This window comes from Dama dama, chromosome 8 (genome assembly GCF_033118175.1).
Source record: "Dama dama isolate Ldn47 chromosome 8, ASM3311817v1, whole genome shotgun sequence".
NCBI lineage: Eukaryota > Metazoa > Chordata > Mammalia > Artiodactyla > Cervidae > Dama > Dama dama.
The window spans coordinates 43,298,356-43,316,124 of record NC_083688.1 but is presented as its reverse complement, the minus strand read 5'-3'; the positions used below and the strand labels follow the sequence as shown (position 1 = coordinate 43,316,124).

Here is a 17,769-nt window from a genome sequence, read left to right as displayed (position 1 = left end):
GGGCTACAGTCTATGGGGTCGCAAAGAGTCGGACGTGACTGAGAAACTCAGCACACACAAGCGTGAGCACTGTTGACTAGGATGACTAAATCACAGCTTAAGTATTTCAAGAGGGTATTTTTTTAAAGAAAAAATTGCTAAGATGAATTTTATTAAAATTAAAAACTTCTGCTTTATGAAAGACAATGTTAAGAAAATGAAAAAACAACCCTCAAACTGGGAGAATATATTTGAAAAACACATATCTGATAAAGGACTTGTATCCAGAATATAAGAACTCTTATAACTCAACAGTAAGAAGTCAAACAAGTCAATTAATAACTAGAAGATCTAAATAGACACCTGACCAAAGAAGGTATGCAGATGGCAGATAAGCATGTGAAAGTTACTCAATGTGATTCATGATTCAAGAACTGCAAATCAAAGCAGGATGCCATTGCCTTTGAATGGTTTAAAAAAAGGAAGAATTTCAAATGCTGGTGACTATGTGGGGCAACAGCAACCCACTCCTTGTTGGTAGGAAGGCTTGGTAATGTTCACTTTGGAAAACAGTATTCCAGCAGTCACACTCCTAGGTATATAGACCCTGTTGAGTTAACAGCTTATATTCACGCAAACACCTGCACATCAAGCTTCATAGCAGCTTTATTCATAATTACCGAAAACTAGAAGCAACCAAGATGTTCTGAAAAGGGTATTTTATAGTTTAAAAAATGAAGTCTAAAAAGGTTCAGTGACATACTTAGGTTCAAATAAGCATATTGACCTATTGTTGACCTGAAATTTATGTATAACTTCTGGCCTAATGTATGCCCTTCAGAATATGCTACATTATTTCCTGAAATACATATCTCTTTTTTATCAGGTTGGCACAATCAGATATATGGCACCAGAAGTTCTGGAAGGAGCTGTGAACCTTAGGGACTGTGAATCAGCTTTGAAACAAGTAGATATGTATGCACTTGGACTAATTTATTGGGAGATATTTATGAGATGTACAGACCTCTTTCCAGGTGAGGGAATTGTTAACGTATGTTTTGAAGTGAAGCAGTTACATATTCTTTCTACTTATATTAAAGTCTACTTTTATGTTTGTGCTTTCATTTAAACCTTTAGTTCGGTGCCATCTAGTGTTCAGAAACATTATTAGCAGAAAGATGTCAGTCGGAAAAAACTTTTTAGAAAGAACTCCAGGTTTGCATCTGAGTGTGATTTAATTAATTGCTGTTAATAGCTTACCTGTGTTCAGTTTGGTCTCTGATGGCTTTAGCAGTTCTCATTTTCCTTATGCACCCTCTGAGCATTTGTGAAGCTGCACTTCATAGTGTTTCTTGTACTGACTCAGTAAGGAATTAGAACTAGTGAATTATCCACTGGATTATGTTTTTCTTCCTTTTTTAAAATTCTCCTTTTCTTCCTTTTAAAAAAAAATTTCCCTTCTCTTGTCATGCCTTCCTGTCTGTCTTCCTTCCTTTCATGAAAGAACAACTCATTCAATGTAAATATTTATTTGAGGCTAACTTGAAATAGCAAAATGAGTATATTTTTCTCCTTTTGTTACGATTATATCAGTCATTGTGATATATTAACAAAAATTTAAACTAATTACCAGTGTATTTACCAATGCATTGTACTCTTCTAGGTTGTATAAAAATAATTTGACATGAGTGGTCTCTGTTTTATAGGAATAACAGCATTAATAGCATGGGGAAATGAAAAACAGTCAATTGACCGAGCACTGGACAAATGGAACTACTTAATACAGATTAGTAGTGGGATTGATTTTTTTTTTTTTTTTGCTTCAGAAAGAGTGAGCATTTGGGTCTTCCATGGTGGTCCAATGGTTAGGAATCTGTGCTTCCACTGCAAGGGGCACAGGTTTGATCCATGGTTAGGGAAGTAAGATCCCACATGGCACACCGTGTGAATCCCCAACCCCCCCCCCCCAAAAAAAAGAGTGAACATTTATCAATAGTTTATAATTCTAAAATATAATGAAATAAATTAATAATTATTTAGATTACTGGCACATCAATCAGTTATTATTTAGAAGTATATTTTTCAATTAAATAGAAGTATTGGGTACTGGACAGCATATTAAAAAGCAGAGACATTACTTTGCCAACTAAGGTTCGTGTAGTCAAAGCTATGGTTTTTCCAGTAGTCATGTACACATGTGAGAGTTGGACTATAAAAAAAGGTGAGCACCAAAGAATTGATGCTTTTGAACTGTAGTGTTGGAGAAGACTCTTGAGAGTCCCTTGGACTGCAAGGCGATCCAACCAATCCATCCTAAAGGAAATCAGTCCTGACTTTTCATTGGAAGGACTGATGCTGAAGCTGAAACTCTAATACTTTGGCCACCTGATGTGAGGAACTGACTCATTTGAAAAGACCCTGATGCTGGGAAAGACTGAAGACAGGAAGGAAGGGAAAGACAGAGGATGAGATGGTTGGATGGCATCACCGACTCAAAGGACATGAGTTTGAGTAAACTCCAGGAGTTGGTGATGACAGGAACGCCTGGCATGTTGCAGTCCATGGGGTCGCAAAGAGTCAGACACAACTGAGCTACTGAACTGACTGGCTGACTGGATACTCAAAGTGTTTTTCTGGTAATAGCAATGATTGCAGCAGTATCACATATTATTGGAACCTTGTAAGTTTTAATTTCTATTATTAAAATGTCGGCCATAGTGTTTTAAAAATGCTAATCCAGAATTTTTGCTTTTTAGAAGCACATGTGACTAAAATGATTCTTGTGTCAGCTTAAGTGAGTACATTGCTATCAGCAACGTTTTTTTGAACAATTACTACATTCAAAGAATAGCTATTGCTTTTGGACTGGTAAATCATAAAGTATAATATCAGATATTTGCACAGGAAAGGCAATTAAATCTTGTTTGCAGAATATTATTTTAATGGAGATATAAGATAAATTGAAATAATGCTAGAAAGAGTTTAAAAAAGGAAAAGGAAATTGAGTGTTAGTGTTAACTGTATACAGAATTTCAGTTTAGGAAGACAGAAAAAGTTCTGGACATGGATGCACAACTTTGTGAATGCACTTAGTGCCGCAGAACTGTACATTCAGAAATGGTTTCAATGATAAATTTTATGTTACATACATTTAACCACAATTTAAAATAAAAATGAAGGAAAAAGAAGAGAGTTGTATTAATATACCCTGTAATCTTAGATATGGAAATAGGGAAGAAAAGGTGTATGTGAGATAAAATGTAGAAAATGAACCTGTGGTTCTCGTTAGCTATTGGAGACAGTCTAGGAAACTGAGAAATATTAAAAAGTTTAAGAAACAGTAAGGGTGCCAACAAGAAGCTTAGGAAAAAGTCCTGGTTTATATCAGAAAGATGAGTTAATTATGGTAACTTTTGGATGGAGTATTGATAGACTAGTGAAAATTTGGTCTCTGATGGCTTTAGCAGTCATCATTTTCCTTATGCACCCTCTGAGCATTTGAGAAACTGCTGAAGAACTTTAGGAATGAAGAATTTAAGATTAAAATATTTATTTGGTAATTGTCTACATAGAGATGATAATTGAGAATTTATGAGTGGATGTGCTCCACTCCCCTATGAGAATAAACAAAGAGAGAAACACTGGTAAGTAAAGAGTGAGTGTTGGGCCACTTCCACCATTATAGGTTAGTGAAGAAGGTAAAAATACAGAGGAAACCGAGAAGTGAGAGAACTGGTGAAGTCAGTGTTAGAAAGTATTAAGAACCAAGATTGATAGAAATATGTGTAATAGAAAGGTCAAAAGGAAGTAGAACTGAGGAATAATCTTGGAATTTGAATAGGAGGAGATCATTGGTATTCATAGAGGAGTTTCTGTGAAATAGAGAAGACAGAAATATTACAGGAATTATATTACAGGGAAACATTAAGAAAGCACAGGCAGTGGATACAGGGCACTCTTGGGATTTTTAACAATGAAATTAGGTGTAAATATTCCACAAACATGTTAATAAACCTAAAGAAAGCATATTGTAAAATTCTTATAAAATATTATTTAAACTTCTATCGTAGAACTCCCAAGTGCCTCACATGCTTTATTATTCCATTTTAGTAAATGGAAACAGTTTGTGTTGATGGCTGTCTGTCTCTCTCTGTAAAATATTAACAGTACAAATAAATTTGGTTCTATATTGTACAAAGGAAGAAAAGGAAGGAGAGAAAGGAAGGAAGAAAGAAGACAGGAGAAAGAAAGGAAAAGAACAGCTGTAAATTAAGTGGATTAGAGAGTTTCTAACTACTTAGAGACATACAAGTAACAAATGAGAACCATGAAGATTTAGTAGAAACTTGATAATTCTTAATATCATTCCATTCACAAAACAAGATTATGCATTTGTTTTATTTAGCATGTTTTCTAATGATAATTTAGATCTGATTAAAGCAAATAAGTAAAATTGTAAATATTTATTCTACTGATTGAACCTTTGAAGAAAAAATAACACTTGGAAAGTGTGTATCTGTGTTGTATATATATGTCTCAGAAACACAGAGGAGATACTAGTACAGTAACTATAACTAAGTACAGTTAACAAATGGTATGGGTTGAGTGTTTGTCACGTGAAATTTCATAAAAGAGGGTGATGCACAAGGTGGCAGATGAAATACTTGAGTTGTGTCTTTCAAGTTCAGTGTTGATGTTTATTGATAAAAAACTTAAGTATGCTTAAATGTTTACAGAGTATGTGAAAATATCATTTGTATTTATAGGTAGTGCAATATTCCAAAAAAATATGAGCTATGCTACATATATTATAGAATTGATTTTTGTAACTTTTCAAAAAAATATTCAAGGAGGGCAAATAATGTGGGTTTTTTTTAATATTCAAATTGAAGCATTAAACTTCAGTTGCATGTTTTGTAAAGTACTTTCTTTTTTTTTTGTAATGTACTTTCTATCTGGGTAATTATGACTTTTATCTCCACGTGAGTGAGATAAGGAAGGCAGACATTGCCATTTTGCTGACAGGAAGACTGAAACACAAAATAGTTAAATGACTTTTCCAAGGTAGAGATGAAGCCAAGATTACAACCTAAGTGTCTTTCCTCCATCCTGGTATCCTTTCTTCTAATTTATCCTGTCATTTTAATGGTGTTGGGGGAGGCACAAGAAGACAGGAAGAGCCTCTGTTGTATTCTTTGCCAGGTTTTTGACTTAACTATTGATTTTCTAAGTGTTGGTCCCAAAGGTCTTCTGTGTGGCTCAATATAATTGTTTAATTTGATCAAATTTTGTAAGAATCATAAGTTTCTTATCACAAACAGCTGATTCTCTATTACATATTGGTGATAAATAGAATTATTAAACACTGATAGAATAGTTCATGATATTTTAAAAATCCTTGATCTAGATACTGTTTTTTAAGGGGAAGAATCAGTACATTGACTTTTTTTATCAGATGGTCATTATCATGAAAATTTTTGTGACATTTGGTAGATTTGGCTAGATTGTAATAGAGCCAGTGATGTGATAAGACATGATTGTACAACCCACCCACTTATATTCAGTTCTGCACAGTAGAAACTGAACAAAGAAAGTACTAGATCTTGGACTTTCTCCTCATATTCACCACCCTCAATTCCCTGTATGGGATAAGAATTCAGGCATAGTTTTAAGCGTTAAACGTCATATATATAATAATGTTCATCACCACCCCTCACTCCCTCCAAGTCAGTAATATTGGAAGCCAGTTAAAAATAATTGCCCATCATTGTAACTACCATTTAATTTATAGCAACATTTAATTTATCAAACAAAGACTATTGTAAGTAGAGCTTTTACTAATAATGCATGAAACCCACAATGATAATAATAAATTTTATTCCTTTTTTAAAAAATTCACAGGTGAATCTGTACCAGAATACCAGATGGCTTTTCAGACAGAGGTTGGAAATCATCCCACTTTTGAAGATATGCAGGTTCTGGTGTCTAGGGAAAAACAGAGACCCAAGTTCCCAGAAGCTTGGAAAGAAAATAGCCTGGTAAGGAAAAACTAAATTATTGAAAAAGAGGACTTATGACTGAATATGTTTCAAATGTTGCTTGAAGCAAAAATAGATTGTTAACGGTAACAGTTTTTAGAGTTGTCTAATGCCAAAAATCTAACTTACTTGATTTGTATGATGTTGTATATTTTCAGAGTTGGAGGTGTTTTAATTTGTTTTCTTCAAATATAAAATACTCTTTAGAGAGACTGTTATGTCTGCAGTTTTCCACATTGGGTGACAGCTGGAATAATTAACATGATAATATTTCAAACATGATTGAAATTTCATTCCATTTATTCTCTTGAGAGTGGTACCAAAAATGTTAATTAGTGCAGACTTACATATTCACTGACTGATAGAAATTTAAACTGTACCAAAAAGAGACCAAAGTACCATGTATAAATTCTGCTTATTAAAAATGAAGTTTACAATGCTGAAATATTTTCGGAGGCTCCGGCCATTTCAGTAAATTTGTTGCTACAATTCTAAAAACATCCTAACAAACATTTGCATACAACAGATACATTCACACACACTCATATATTTTTTTAACGTGAGTAGGATCATCTCATTATCCACTGTCATTTCTGAAGCTTGTTTTTTCACTAATTTTTCATGTCAGTACATATATACATTTATCACTTTCTCTCCAATTTGTCAGTATTTCATTATATGTCATAATTATTGAATTGCTCTTTATTAATGATAGTACTCTGTATTTCTTATTTTTAAAACCTTTTAGAAGAATTAAAGTTATGCGTATATATGGTAAACAAAATCAAATTAAATGGAATGGCTAAAATAGGAAATGGGAAAAGACTACCTACTCCTGTCCTACCTTCAGAAGTAATTCATGTTAACAATGTTCTAAAGTTTTGTTTTTCTTTCTAAACTTTCTCTTCTGGAAGTTCCCATTATAACTTTAAATATTATGTTTATTCTTATTTATTGTTTTCTCTCATTTATCCTCTCCTAGTTTTATAATACTGTGTTTGTATAATACAGTATAATAATTTGTATAATACTGTATTAAGCTCTATTTTGTATACAGATTGATCTGAAATTTTTAATAAAATAAAAACATGGAAATTTTGTAAAATTATGGTTGTATAAACATCCTTGGCACAACATACTATTGTGCTTGGACTCATAAAGAAGGAAGTGAAAATCCTGTTAGTCACTAGAAGCTACTGCCTTTTGAGGAATAATGTTTTAAAAGTCACCCCGCTCTTCTGATTTTTTGGCCCTAGGCTTATTTTCCCTCCTTCCCTCCCACTCTCCTCCCCTTCCCTCTACTTTCTACTTTATTATAGGAACTGGGACAGATTTTTTTAAGAGGTCCCTGACCTCAGGTAAGAGGCTAAATCCTTTCCTAGGATTCATTAGATGTGCCAGACTCACAGTAGAGTATGCTTCAAGGAAAAATCTCTTTGTGAAATTTTATCTACTAAAATACAACTTCATCTTCCATAAATGGTTTTATTTCACCAGAGAAATTGGACTACTTATTCTAAAGTATCTTTTGGCAACCCTGCCATTATGGGATATGCACCATATGCATATTTTTCTGAAAACTTTTTACTTTCAATTTAGATGAGGTTGCTAAGTAGGAAATAAGTAATATTTGGTTCACTTCCAATAAATCCATTTAAATCTAATGTGCTACAGTCAATAGAACTGCTGCTTTTTGTGTAATGACAATCTAGTAGTAGAATTAAATAGCAAATACATAGTTTCTGTATGAAATACCCCCCCTTTCTATGAAGACATTTTGCTTCATAGTTGCACTGAAATTACAAAACATTTTTGTAGTAACAAAACTCAAAATCTTCTCAAAGTTAATGAATGTAAAAACCCATTTTAAAAACTGCTAGGGAACCAACCTAAACAGCATATTAAAAAGCAGAGACATTACTTTACCAACAGAGATCTGTATAGTCAAAGCTATGGTTTTTCCAGTAGTCGTGTATGGATGTGAGAGTTGGACTATAAAGAAAGCTGAGCGCTGAAGAATTGATGCTTTTGAACTGTGGTGTTGGAGCAGACTCTTGAGAGTCCCTTGGACTGCAAGGAGATTCAGCCAGTCCATCCTAAAGGAAATCAGTCCTGAATATTCATTGGAAGAATTGATGCTGAAGCTGAAACTCCAATACTTTGGCCACCTGATGTGAAGAACTGACTCATTTGGAAAGATCCTGATGCTGGTAAAGATTGAAGGCGGGAAGAGAAGGGGACCACAGAGAATGAGATGGTTGGATGGCATCACCGACTCAGGGGACATGAGTTGGAGTAGGGTCTGGGAGTTGGTGATGGACAGGGAGAACTGGCGTGTTGCAGTCCATGGGGTTGCAAAGAGTCGGACAAGACTGAGTGACTGAACCGAACTGAACTGTGTATTTCAAGTGGCTTTTCTTGCTGCTGTCAAGATTCTCTCCTCCTCTTTGGCTTTTTATAATTTGATTATAATGTGTCTCGGTATGGAACTCTACTTGAGTTCATTGAGTTTCTTGGATGTGTAGATTTATTTCTTTTACTAAATTTTGAAAGTTATTTAATTATTATTTCTTCAAATATTCTTTCTCCATTTTTTCTTCTGGGTTGTCATTCATTTTGTGTATTTTGATGTGGTTAATGGTGCTTCACTTAGGCTCTATTCATTTTCTTCATTCTTTTTTTGTTTGTGCTTCTCAGACTAGGTAATTTTTATTTCCTGTCTTCATGTTCGGTAATTCTTTTTTCTCTCTGCTCAGATCCTCAATTAACCACTCTGGTGAATTCTTCATTTCAGTGTTTTTACTTTTGACCTTGCAAGTGTCTTTTTAATTCCTTTCTATAATTTCTGTCTCTTAATTGCTATTCTCCATTTGTTGAGACATTGTTTTCCCAGTTTCCTTTCATTCTTTATCCATGGTTCCTAGTTCTTGGAGCATATTTAAAGTCTTTGCCAGTAACTCCAATGTCTGTATTTCCTGAGGGACAGTTTCTGTTCCTTTCTTCATTCCTGTGAATGGGGCATAGTTTCTTGTTTCTTCCCATGCTTTGTAATTTTTTGTTTAAAATACATGTTTTGGATATCATTATGGACAAAAAGGAAACAAAAAAGGAAAAGACTCTCCAAGTCATTGCAGATTGGCTTTGTCTTCAGGCCCTTTGTTAACACTTCACTTCCTGCTAGCACTGAGCCAAGACTTCTTATTGGCTGAGCCAGCCAGCTGTGAAAGCTTGTGATCTTCTCTGAGCATGCATCCTGCCCTGAACCTTTGTGTGGATTTTTAGACTCTTCAGTATATGCAGATTTTCAGTGCCTTTATTCCCCAAAGTTTCTCACACCCAGCTTTTCTTCCTTGACTTTCAGCATTTCTTTTGTGTGCCTCAACTTATATTTTGCCCCAGGCTATAGCACTTGTTCTTTGGTCTTTCAGTTTTTCCAAAGAATGTTCTCCAGTTAGTCGTAGCCACTTCCCTATGCTAAGAGAGTTGAGTTAGGCAGAACAAAGACAGGCCTATTGCACTGGATCTTCAAGGGAAGACATGTCAAAACAGACAGCATAATTCCTTAGAAACAAGGTCACTCTGCTCCCTCCGGGAACAGGTACCTGTCTTGGGAAAAACAGACTGCCATCTTCATACTTGCCATCAGTCCAGGGGCAGCACTAAATTAAAACACAACAGTTCTCCTAGGCTGTTTCAGTGGCCTTTCTCCTCCGACTTATGTTTTTAAGTTGGTTGCTGTTAACATTTGTCTTACATCCAGAGTTTCAGTAAAGTTGATTCTGACATTTGCAAAGTTTTCAGTGCTGCTTGGGAGGAATGTCCCCCAAAGTTCCTTGCTCTGCTTTGTTTTGAGTGATGTCCTCATAGAATGAATTAGGAAATAACTTCCCTTGTTTGATATCCTGGAAGACTTGTGAAGACTTGGCATTATTATTATATTTTTTTAATGTTTGGTTGAATTCATTCCAAAAGCCATCCAGACCTAGAGTTTTTTTCTTGGGAAAGTTTTAAAATACAAATGTACCCTCCAAATTGATGGCATTCCCAATAATAATATATAAGTGCCTGTTTTCCCATCACTAACACTGCTGCTGTTGCTGCGAAGTTGCTTAAATCATGTCCGACTCTGTGCGACCCCATGGACTGCAGCCCACCAGGCTCCCCCGTCCCTGGGATTCTCCAGGCAAAAACACTGGAATGGGTTGCCATTTCCTTCTCCAGTGCATGAAAGTGAAAAGTGAAAGTGAAGTCACTCAGTCATCCGACTCTTAGCGACCCCATGGACTGCAGCCCACCAGGCTCCTCCATCCAAGGGATTTTCCAGGCAAGAGTACTGGAGTAGGGTGCCATTGCCTTCTCCGTCACTACCACTAGGTGGTATGAAATGTTATTTGTCTTTGTTAATGTGTTCAGTTCAGCTCAGTCACTCAGTTGTGTCCAGCTCTTTGCGACCACATGGACTGCAGCACACCAGACTTCCCTGTCCATCACCAGCTCCCGGAGCTTGCTCAAATTCATGTCCATTGAGTCAGTGATGCCATCCAACATCTCATCCTCTGTCATCCCCTTTTCCTGCCTTCAACTTTTCCCAGCATCAGGGTCTTTTCCATTGAGTCAGTTCTTCTCATCAGTTAATGTGTTAGGTAAAAATAAATCTTATTTTGATTTGCACCTAATAAATAATAAAGGCAGTGTTTGAAACCAGGATCTTGATTGAGCTGGTACTAACACTACAAATTTGGAACTAATATTCTTAACCACTTCATTGTACTACCTCAACGTGGTGAATAAGGTTGAGCATTTTAGCATATTTTAAAGGTGTTTGTTTTTCTTACTTATATGCACTTTATCTACATTCCTGTTATGGATTTGCTATCACTTTTTAAATGTCTTCTTAATGGCAAGGGTCATAGAAATAATTGATTCATCCAAGAATCAACAAGAGATGCTGAAAGCAATGGGTGAAAAGTTGAATGCAGAACAAGATATATACAGGAGCTTTGAGTACTCTCCCCCTCCCAAAACAGTGATTAATTATTAAAGGGAAAATGGAACTTTACAGGAAAGATACCTGGCAGACACCAGCTTAGTCACGTTGTTAAGGTTAACTTCTCTAGTAATGGGACAAATAAAAAATGTGTACATGATAGGAAGAAGAATGGGAAGAACACAAATCTCTCCTGTGATTTTCTGCCAAAGATGCAAACTTTGAATTTGATCAGGAGGAAATATCAGATAAATTGAGGAACATTTTCAAAAGTAACTGGTCTACTTTTAGGTCTGCATAGTCTTTTAAAATGTCAAGATCATGAAAGAAAAGTACGTTTGAAATTATTTCAAAAAGAAAAGAAAAATTCCTCTCTTCATAACTTACGACCAGTTCATTTTTTCAAACCAATGTTAAAATCTACTAAGGTAAATATATAACTAGTTTTTACGTATATTTATCATAAAAAGGTAGTTATAATTGATTCTTGAGTTTCTTGAGTTATCTTAAAATCCAAGTTATTTTTAAATCCATTAAATATAGTCTTTCCTCATTATTCACGAATTTCATATTTGGAATTCAACTACTTGCTAAAGTGTGAATGTAATCCAAAATTAACAGTCAGATCACTGTCCCAGTTATTGTGTGTGTGTGCAGAGCAGTGAAAAACTTGAGTTCAGATGTACGTGTTCCCAGCTGGAGGTCTAATAAGGCTATGATGTTTCCTCTCGTATTATAAACAAGTATCCTTTTTGCTATGTATTCACTGCCTTATTTTTCGCATTTTTTTTGCATTTTTTGGTGATTTCACCATTTAAAATGGCCCTTAAGTATAACGTTGAACTCTTAGGTGATATTCCTAAGCACAAGGAAAGTTTGACATTCCTTATGAAGAAAGGAAAACATGTTCTAGATGAACTCCATTACGGCATGAGGTGTAGTGCTATGGCCATGAGTACAAGTTAATAAAATGATTTTATGTATTTTTTTAAACTTTTTTTTTTTGTATTGAAGTATAGCCGATTATCAATGTTGTGATAGTTTCCGGTGAACAGTGAAGGGACTCAGTCACACGTATACCTAAACCCATTCTTCCTGAAACTCACCTCCCATTCAAGCTGCCACGTAACATTGAACAGAGTTCCTTGTGCTGTACAGTAGGTCCCTGTTGGTTATCCATTTTAAATACAGTGTGTACAGGCAATCATAAGTTGTTTCCTACGTCTGTGAGTCTCTCTGTGTTTTGTAAGTTCGTCTGTATCATCTCTTCTTGGATACCACATATAATGGATGTCATACAGTATTTCTCCTTTTCTATCTGACTTAAACTGATAATATATATTTTAAAAGGTGTCTTTAAACAGAAACAAATAAAACAAGATTATTTATTGATCAGTTGACGAAAATGTTATATTCAGAGACTCGCAGGTCCCTAATCCTGTATTTCCTCTAGGATTAATGTTTCATCATTAATTCAGTACACAGCAACTTTATAGAACGTGACTACTATCGATAACAGACTCAACCATACTTATAAACACCAAACTTTTACCTCAGGGAGGTGATGCACTTGCTATTAAACTCCAGATTATCATTATCTATTCTTCAGTTTCTTCCATATCTTGAGAAATAGGTAGATTTTTATTGCTTAATGAGAAGATTATTAGTTGGTGTTTATGTCTATTGTTCATATTTTAATTTTTACCCAAAAGAGCCTGGAACATACTTTTAAATAGATTTCAAAACTCAAAGTAAAGTTGAGCCTTAAAAGATATACTCTTTGATCTGTGTTCTGGGCAGGATTGGAGAATCATCCATACTGTCCTGAGGCAGACAACTCAGAACAGCCAGGGGAAAATGGTATTAAGGGTAGGCAATGGTGCATGTACACAGTGAGCATATGTTTAGCAAGAACACTATCATGTTTCCCAGACAAACCTAGACAACATATTAAAAAACAGAGACATTACTTTGCCAACAAAGGTCCATCTAGTCAAAGCTATGGTTTTTCCATTAGTCAGGTATGAATTTGAGAGTTGGACCTTAAAGAAGGCTGAGCACCCCAAAACTGATGCTTTTGAACTGTAGTGTTGGTGAAGACTCTTGAGAGTCCCTTGGACTGCAAGGAAATCCACCCAGTCAATAGTAAAGGAGGTAAATCCTGAATACTCATTGGAAGGACTGATGCTGAAGTTGAAATTCGAATACTGATACAAAGAGCTGACTCATTAGAAAAGATCCTGATCCTGGGAAAGATTGAAGGCAGGAGGAGAAAGGGGACAAGAGAAGACAAGATGGTTTGATGACATCGTTGACTCAATGGACATGAGTTTGAGCAAGCTCTGGGAGATAGTGAAGGATAGGGAACCCTGGTGTGCTGCAGTCCATGGGGTCGCAAAGAGTCAGACTCAACTGAGTGACTGAACAACAGCAACAGCAGATGTTTCCCAGAGACCCCAGGTTCAAGTTGTTACAGAACACAAATTATTAGGAAACATTAAAAATGGTACCAAGATTCCTCACAAGAATTTTTAGCTTAAAATAGGCTTGCCAGATAAAATAGTTCGATTTATGAATTGGCGAGACTATACTTATTGTAAAAAATGATTTGTCCAACTATCTGAAATTAAAATTAAGTAGTATCCTATATTTTTACTTGTTAAATCTGGCAATCCTGGCCTTACTGTTTTCAAAGTGTCTTGAAGATACAAGAAATGTACTGGCAGGTGAAGAGCTTGACACCTAATAAAAAAATCAGAGTACAAGTGAGAGTAAGAATTCTGGATGCCAGTCCATCAAAAGTATATAAAGTCTGTCTTTTAAAAGGGAGTTTGCACCAACTTTCTCCAAACGGAACACTGCTGTTCATTACTGATATATATGAGTGTTACAGAATGGGGCTGATTTTGATACTACTAATGAAACTAGTTTAAATAAGAAGATGTCAGGCTTTTAAGATTTATAATTGGAATGAAGCACACTACTAGGAGTAAAGGAGGAAAAGCTTGCTTAGAGATTGAAGACAGTCTAGTGTCAAAATTTTTTAAACTCATGTTTGAAGTAGAATTAATGGCTATTGATTGAAATAACAGTGCCCTGGATCCACAACAACAGAAACACATGGCATTAAAGAAACATATGACTTACTACAGCTGCTTACTCTTATGGATAATTCTTCAGTGAGTTCAATTAAAATTTCTTACTGTACTTGTTCCTCACCTTTTGAGAAATACGACCCTTTACAAATCTCTGATGTCTTAAGATATTATAGCTATGTAAAATAATGGGTTAAATAAAATTGATTTTTTTTCTTTCACCTCATGTCACTAAAAAAATTTAGTTATGTTTTGGCAAGATACAGTGTTTGACATATACTTTATTACAGGCAGTGAGATCACTTAAGGAGACAATCGAAGACTGTTGGGACCAGGATGCAGAGGCTCGGCTTACTGCGCAGTGTGCTGAAGAGAGGATGGCTGAACTTATGATGATATGGGAAAGAAACAAGTCTGTGAGCCCAACAGTCAATCCAATGTCTACTGCTATGCAGAATGAGCGGTAAGACACTAAGGGTTTGGAATCCGTCTGTCAGAATTTAAATCTGATACTAGAGAATAGGAAATAAATACTATTAAAACAGTCTAAGCATACAATGATTAACTCATGCAATCTGATGTCATAATTTTTCTTTCAGTATTCCTGTTCTTTTACTGAATGTTCTTGTTTAGTGTAAGTGCAAGATGAAATCCATGGGTTTTCATATCTAACAATACAGTAAAAGATCAGTCTTTGTCTGTTAATGCACGAAGTTCCCTATGATAATAAAGGAGAAGCATTTTCATAGTTCCAAAAGTTTTATATGTACTTCTGCATACTGTTTTGTCTTGATTATCCTTTGTGGTTGTTATTTCTTTTTCCCCTGAATTTTGTTTGTTTAAAGCAAATAGAACTGTGAACTTGCATATGTATCTAACCATTGCTTCACTGGAAACTAGGCTTTCCAGGCTCCCTATCCAGTGGTCTTTCTTTATAGAATGCTGCTACTTTTACAAGAAAGCAGTTCATAAGTCTTTTTGTCTCATCATGAGCTTTATTTTATGAGACATTTCTTTATTAGAACTATGATTTTTTTTAAAACTATCTTTATTAGAACTTCTTAGAAGGGCTTTTAGAAAAAATTCTGAAACTTGAAACTTTTCAGACCATGTAATCTGTGTTTCTTCATTCTGTGTTTAGGGGATAAAGTCTTCCCACAAATTTTCATTTTATCTAAATAAAACATGATAAAATTTTTTCAGAGAAGCATTCAGGAAAGAAAGAGTAAGCACGGAAAATTGAGATAAAAAATAACTGAATTATTGAATCATTTTCTTTGATATTTTCTGTTGTTCTAATTTTTAAGAAAATTCATATTCTGAACTGTGGATCCGACATTGGGTTTACACTGCTTGTGCTTGGACTGAATTACCTTCAGGGTATAAACCTTTATTTCTGTTATTAATATACCAGCAAGTTGAGGAAGATATAAATTAGCATTTCTAAATATAAATTTCTCAGCTTACAAATGCCTTGAAGATAGTCTTCTGTTTCCATCACCGCTTATCTCTGTATTCTCTGTCTACTTTAGTATGCTATTTGTACCTCAGTCAGGTCTTTTACTTTAAGTGCTTTTGAACTTTCCTTAACCTGGAGGAGGAAATGCTTTTTTGTTTTTGGATGCTTTCCTTTGCTGTGGCCATGTTTGCCTCATTCAGTTCTACCCTTTACATGCTGCTCTTCATGTCTGGTGACTTCAGAATTTTCCTCCAAATTGTAATTCATCTAACATTCATTCTACTCTAGGGTTCATTGTATTGGCTCTTTCCTCCCATCCCTCTTGGGCAATACAAAAGCTTTTCTGTTCCTCCCCTTCCTGTCATTCCCCTCGTAACTTCATCAGTTTTTCTTCATAGCACTTTTCCTTTAGTTGTTGCTTTTCTCCTGTAATCTGTTAATGTTCCCACTGTCTGTATTTGATTGTTTATACTTGATTTTAAACTACCCTTCACTTTTATGTTATTTTTCTTTTCAGTTTTATTGAGATATAATTGACATGTAGCACTCTGTAAATTTAACATGTATAGAATGATCATTTGACTTAATACATAAAATGATTATCATAATTGTTTAGTAAATGTTCATCATTCTCATATAGATACAAAATTAAGGAAATAGGTAAAAAACAGTTTTTCCCATTGGGATGAGAACTCTTAGGATTTACTCTGTTAACAGCTTTCATTTTATTTTTTTTGTTTGTTTTATTTTTTGGCCATGTCAAGCAGTATGTGGGATCTTAGTTCCCCAACCAGTGATCAAACATGCATACCCTGCATTGGAAGCTCAGAGTCTTTGCCACTGGGCCACCAGGGATCTTGATCCTAACACCTTTCATATATAGCATACAGGAGTGTTAATTGTTTTTATCCTATATGTTAGATCCCTAGTACTTATTTATCTTATAACTGAAAGCTTGGACCTTTTGACTGCCTTCATCCCATTCCCCTTACCTGTTCTCCTCTGCCTGTGTTAACCACAGATCTTAGTGCTTTTTCTGTGGGTTTTTAAAAAAAATATAATTAACCTACAACATTATGTTAGTTCGTGTTATGCAACATAGTGATTTGTTACTTCTATACATTTCAAAATGATCACCAACATAAGTCTAGTTATGGTATATCACCATACAAAGACATCACATAGTTATTGACTATATTCCCCACAGTGTGCATTTCATACCCATCACTCGTTTATTCTGAAAGTAGAATTTTATACCTCTTCATCTCCTTCCCCTATTCCTCTTCTTCCCTCCAACCCCTTCTTCTCTGCCTGTTTTTTCTCTGCATCTCTGCCTGTGTTTCTGTTTAGTTTTGTTTGTTCATTTGTTTGGTTTTTTAGATTCAACATAAAAGTAAAAAATAAAACCTATCTGTGAACAATATCGGGTTGCTTTGGTACCTTGGCCTGGCATTTATTTTTAAAAACATAAGTATATTACAGCATGCTGCTCAAGAACCATCATTCTCAAGAAGTGACACTGAAAGTGTAAAACCCTTGGTAACTGGAGAGCAGTTCTGAGTCTTTGATTTTTTTTTTTTTTTTTAAATCTGAGTATCACATTCTGCCTTATACTCTAGGCTCTAGGACTTCCATTGATATGGCTCAGTCTCTACCTAGGAAGATACATTCCTTTGCTAGAGTATGCCCCTTAATGGAGCACTTTGGAACAGCCTAAAATCTTGTGTTCTTTTTACCATTTGGAACTTAATTGGTAAAATATTTGTTGAGTAGCCACTGTGTATCTAGAATTACGGAAACACAAAAGACAAGTGCCTTGGTTCCTCCTTTCATGGAAATTTATGTCTAATTGAGCAAATATACAATTCATCAAGACATACTTGCTAACGTTACAAAACTATAGGGGTGTTTTTTTTTTAATTAATAACTCTTACAAACTAAAATAATGAACATCTATAAAAATCATATAGATCCCCATCAGTTTTCTGATAGGCTTAAATGGTATAAAACTCAGTTTCAGTTCAGTCGCTCAGTCGTGTCTGACTCTGCAACCCCATGAATCGCAGCTCGCCTCCCTGTCCATCACTAACTCCCATGAGTTTACTCAAACTCATGTCCATCGAGTCAGCTATGCCATCCAGGCATCTCATCCTCTGTTGTCCCCTTCTCCCCCTGCCCACAATCCCTCGCAGCATCAGGGTCTTTTCCAAT

General features: G+C 35.2%; 1 protein-coding gene across 1 annotated transcript in view; it reads left to right on the top strand.

The window, feature by feature from the left end:
* BMPR2 (bone morphogenetic protein receptor type 2) overlaps positions 1-17,769 on the top strand; it is a 150,942-nt gene that overhangs the window by 122,612 nt on the left and 10,561 nt on the right. The window contains exons 9-11 of the mRNA XM_061148992.1: positions 866-1,013; positions 5,881-6,017; positions 14,390-14,562. Coding sequence (XP_061004975.1) covers positions 866-1,013; positions 5,881-6,017; positions 14,390-14,562 — 458 coding nt within the window. The remainder of the gene's footprint in view (positions 1-865; positions 1,014-5,880; positions 6,018-14,389; positions 14,563-17,769) is intronic.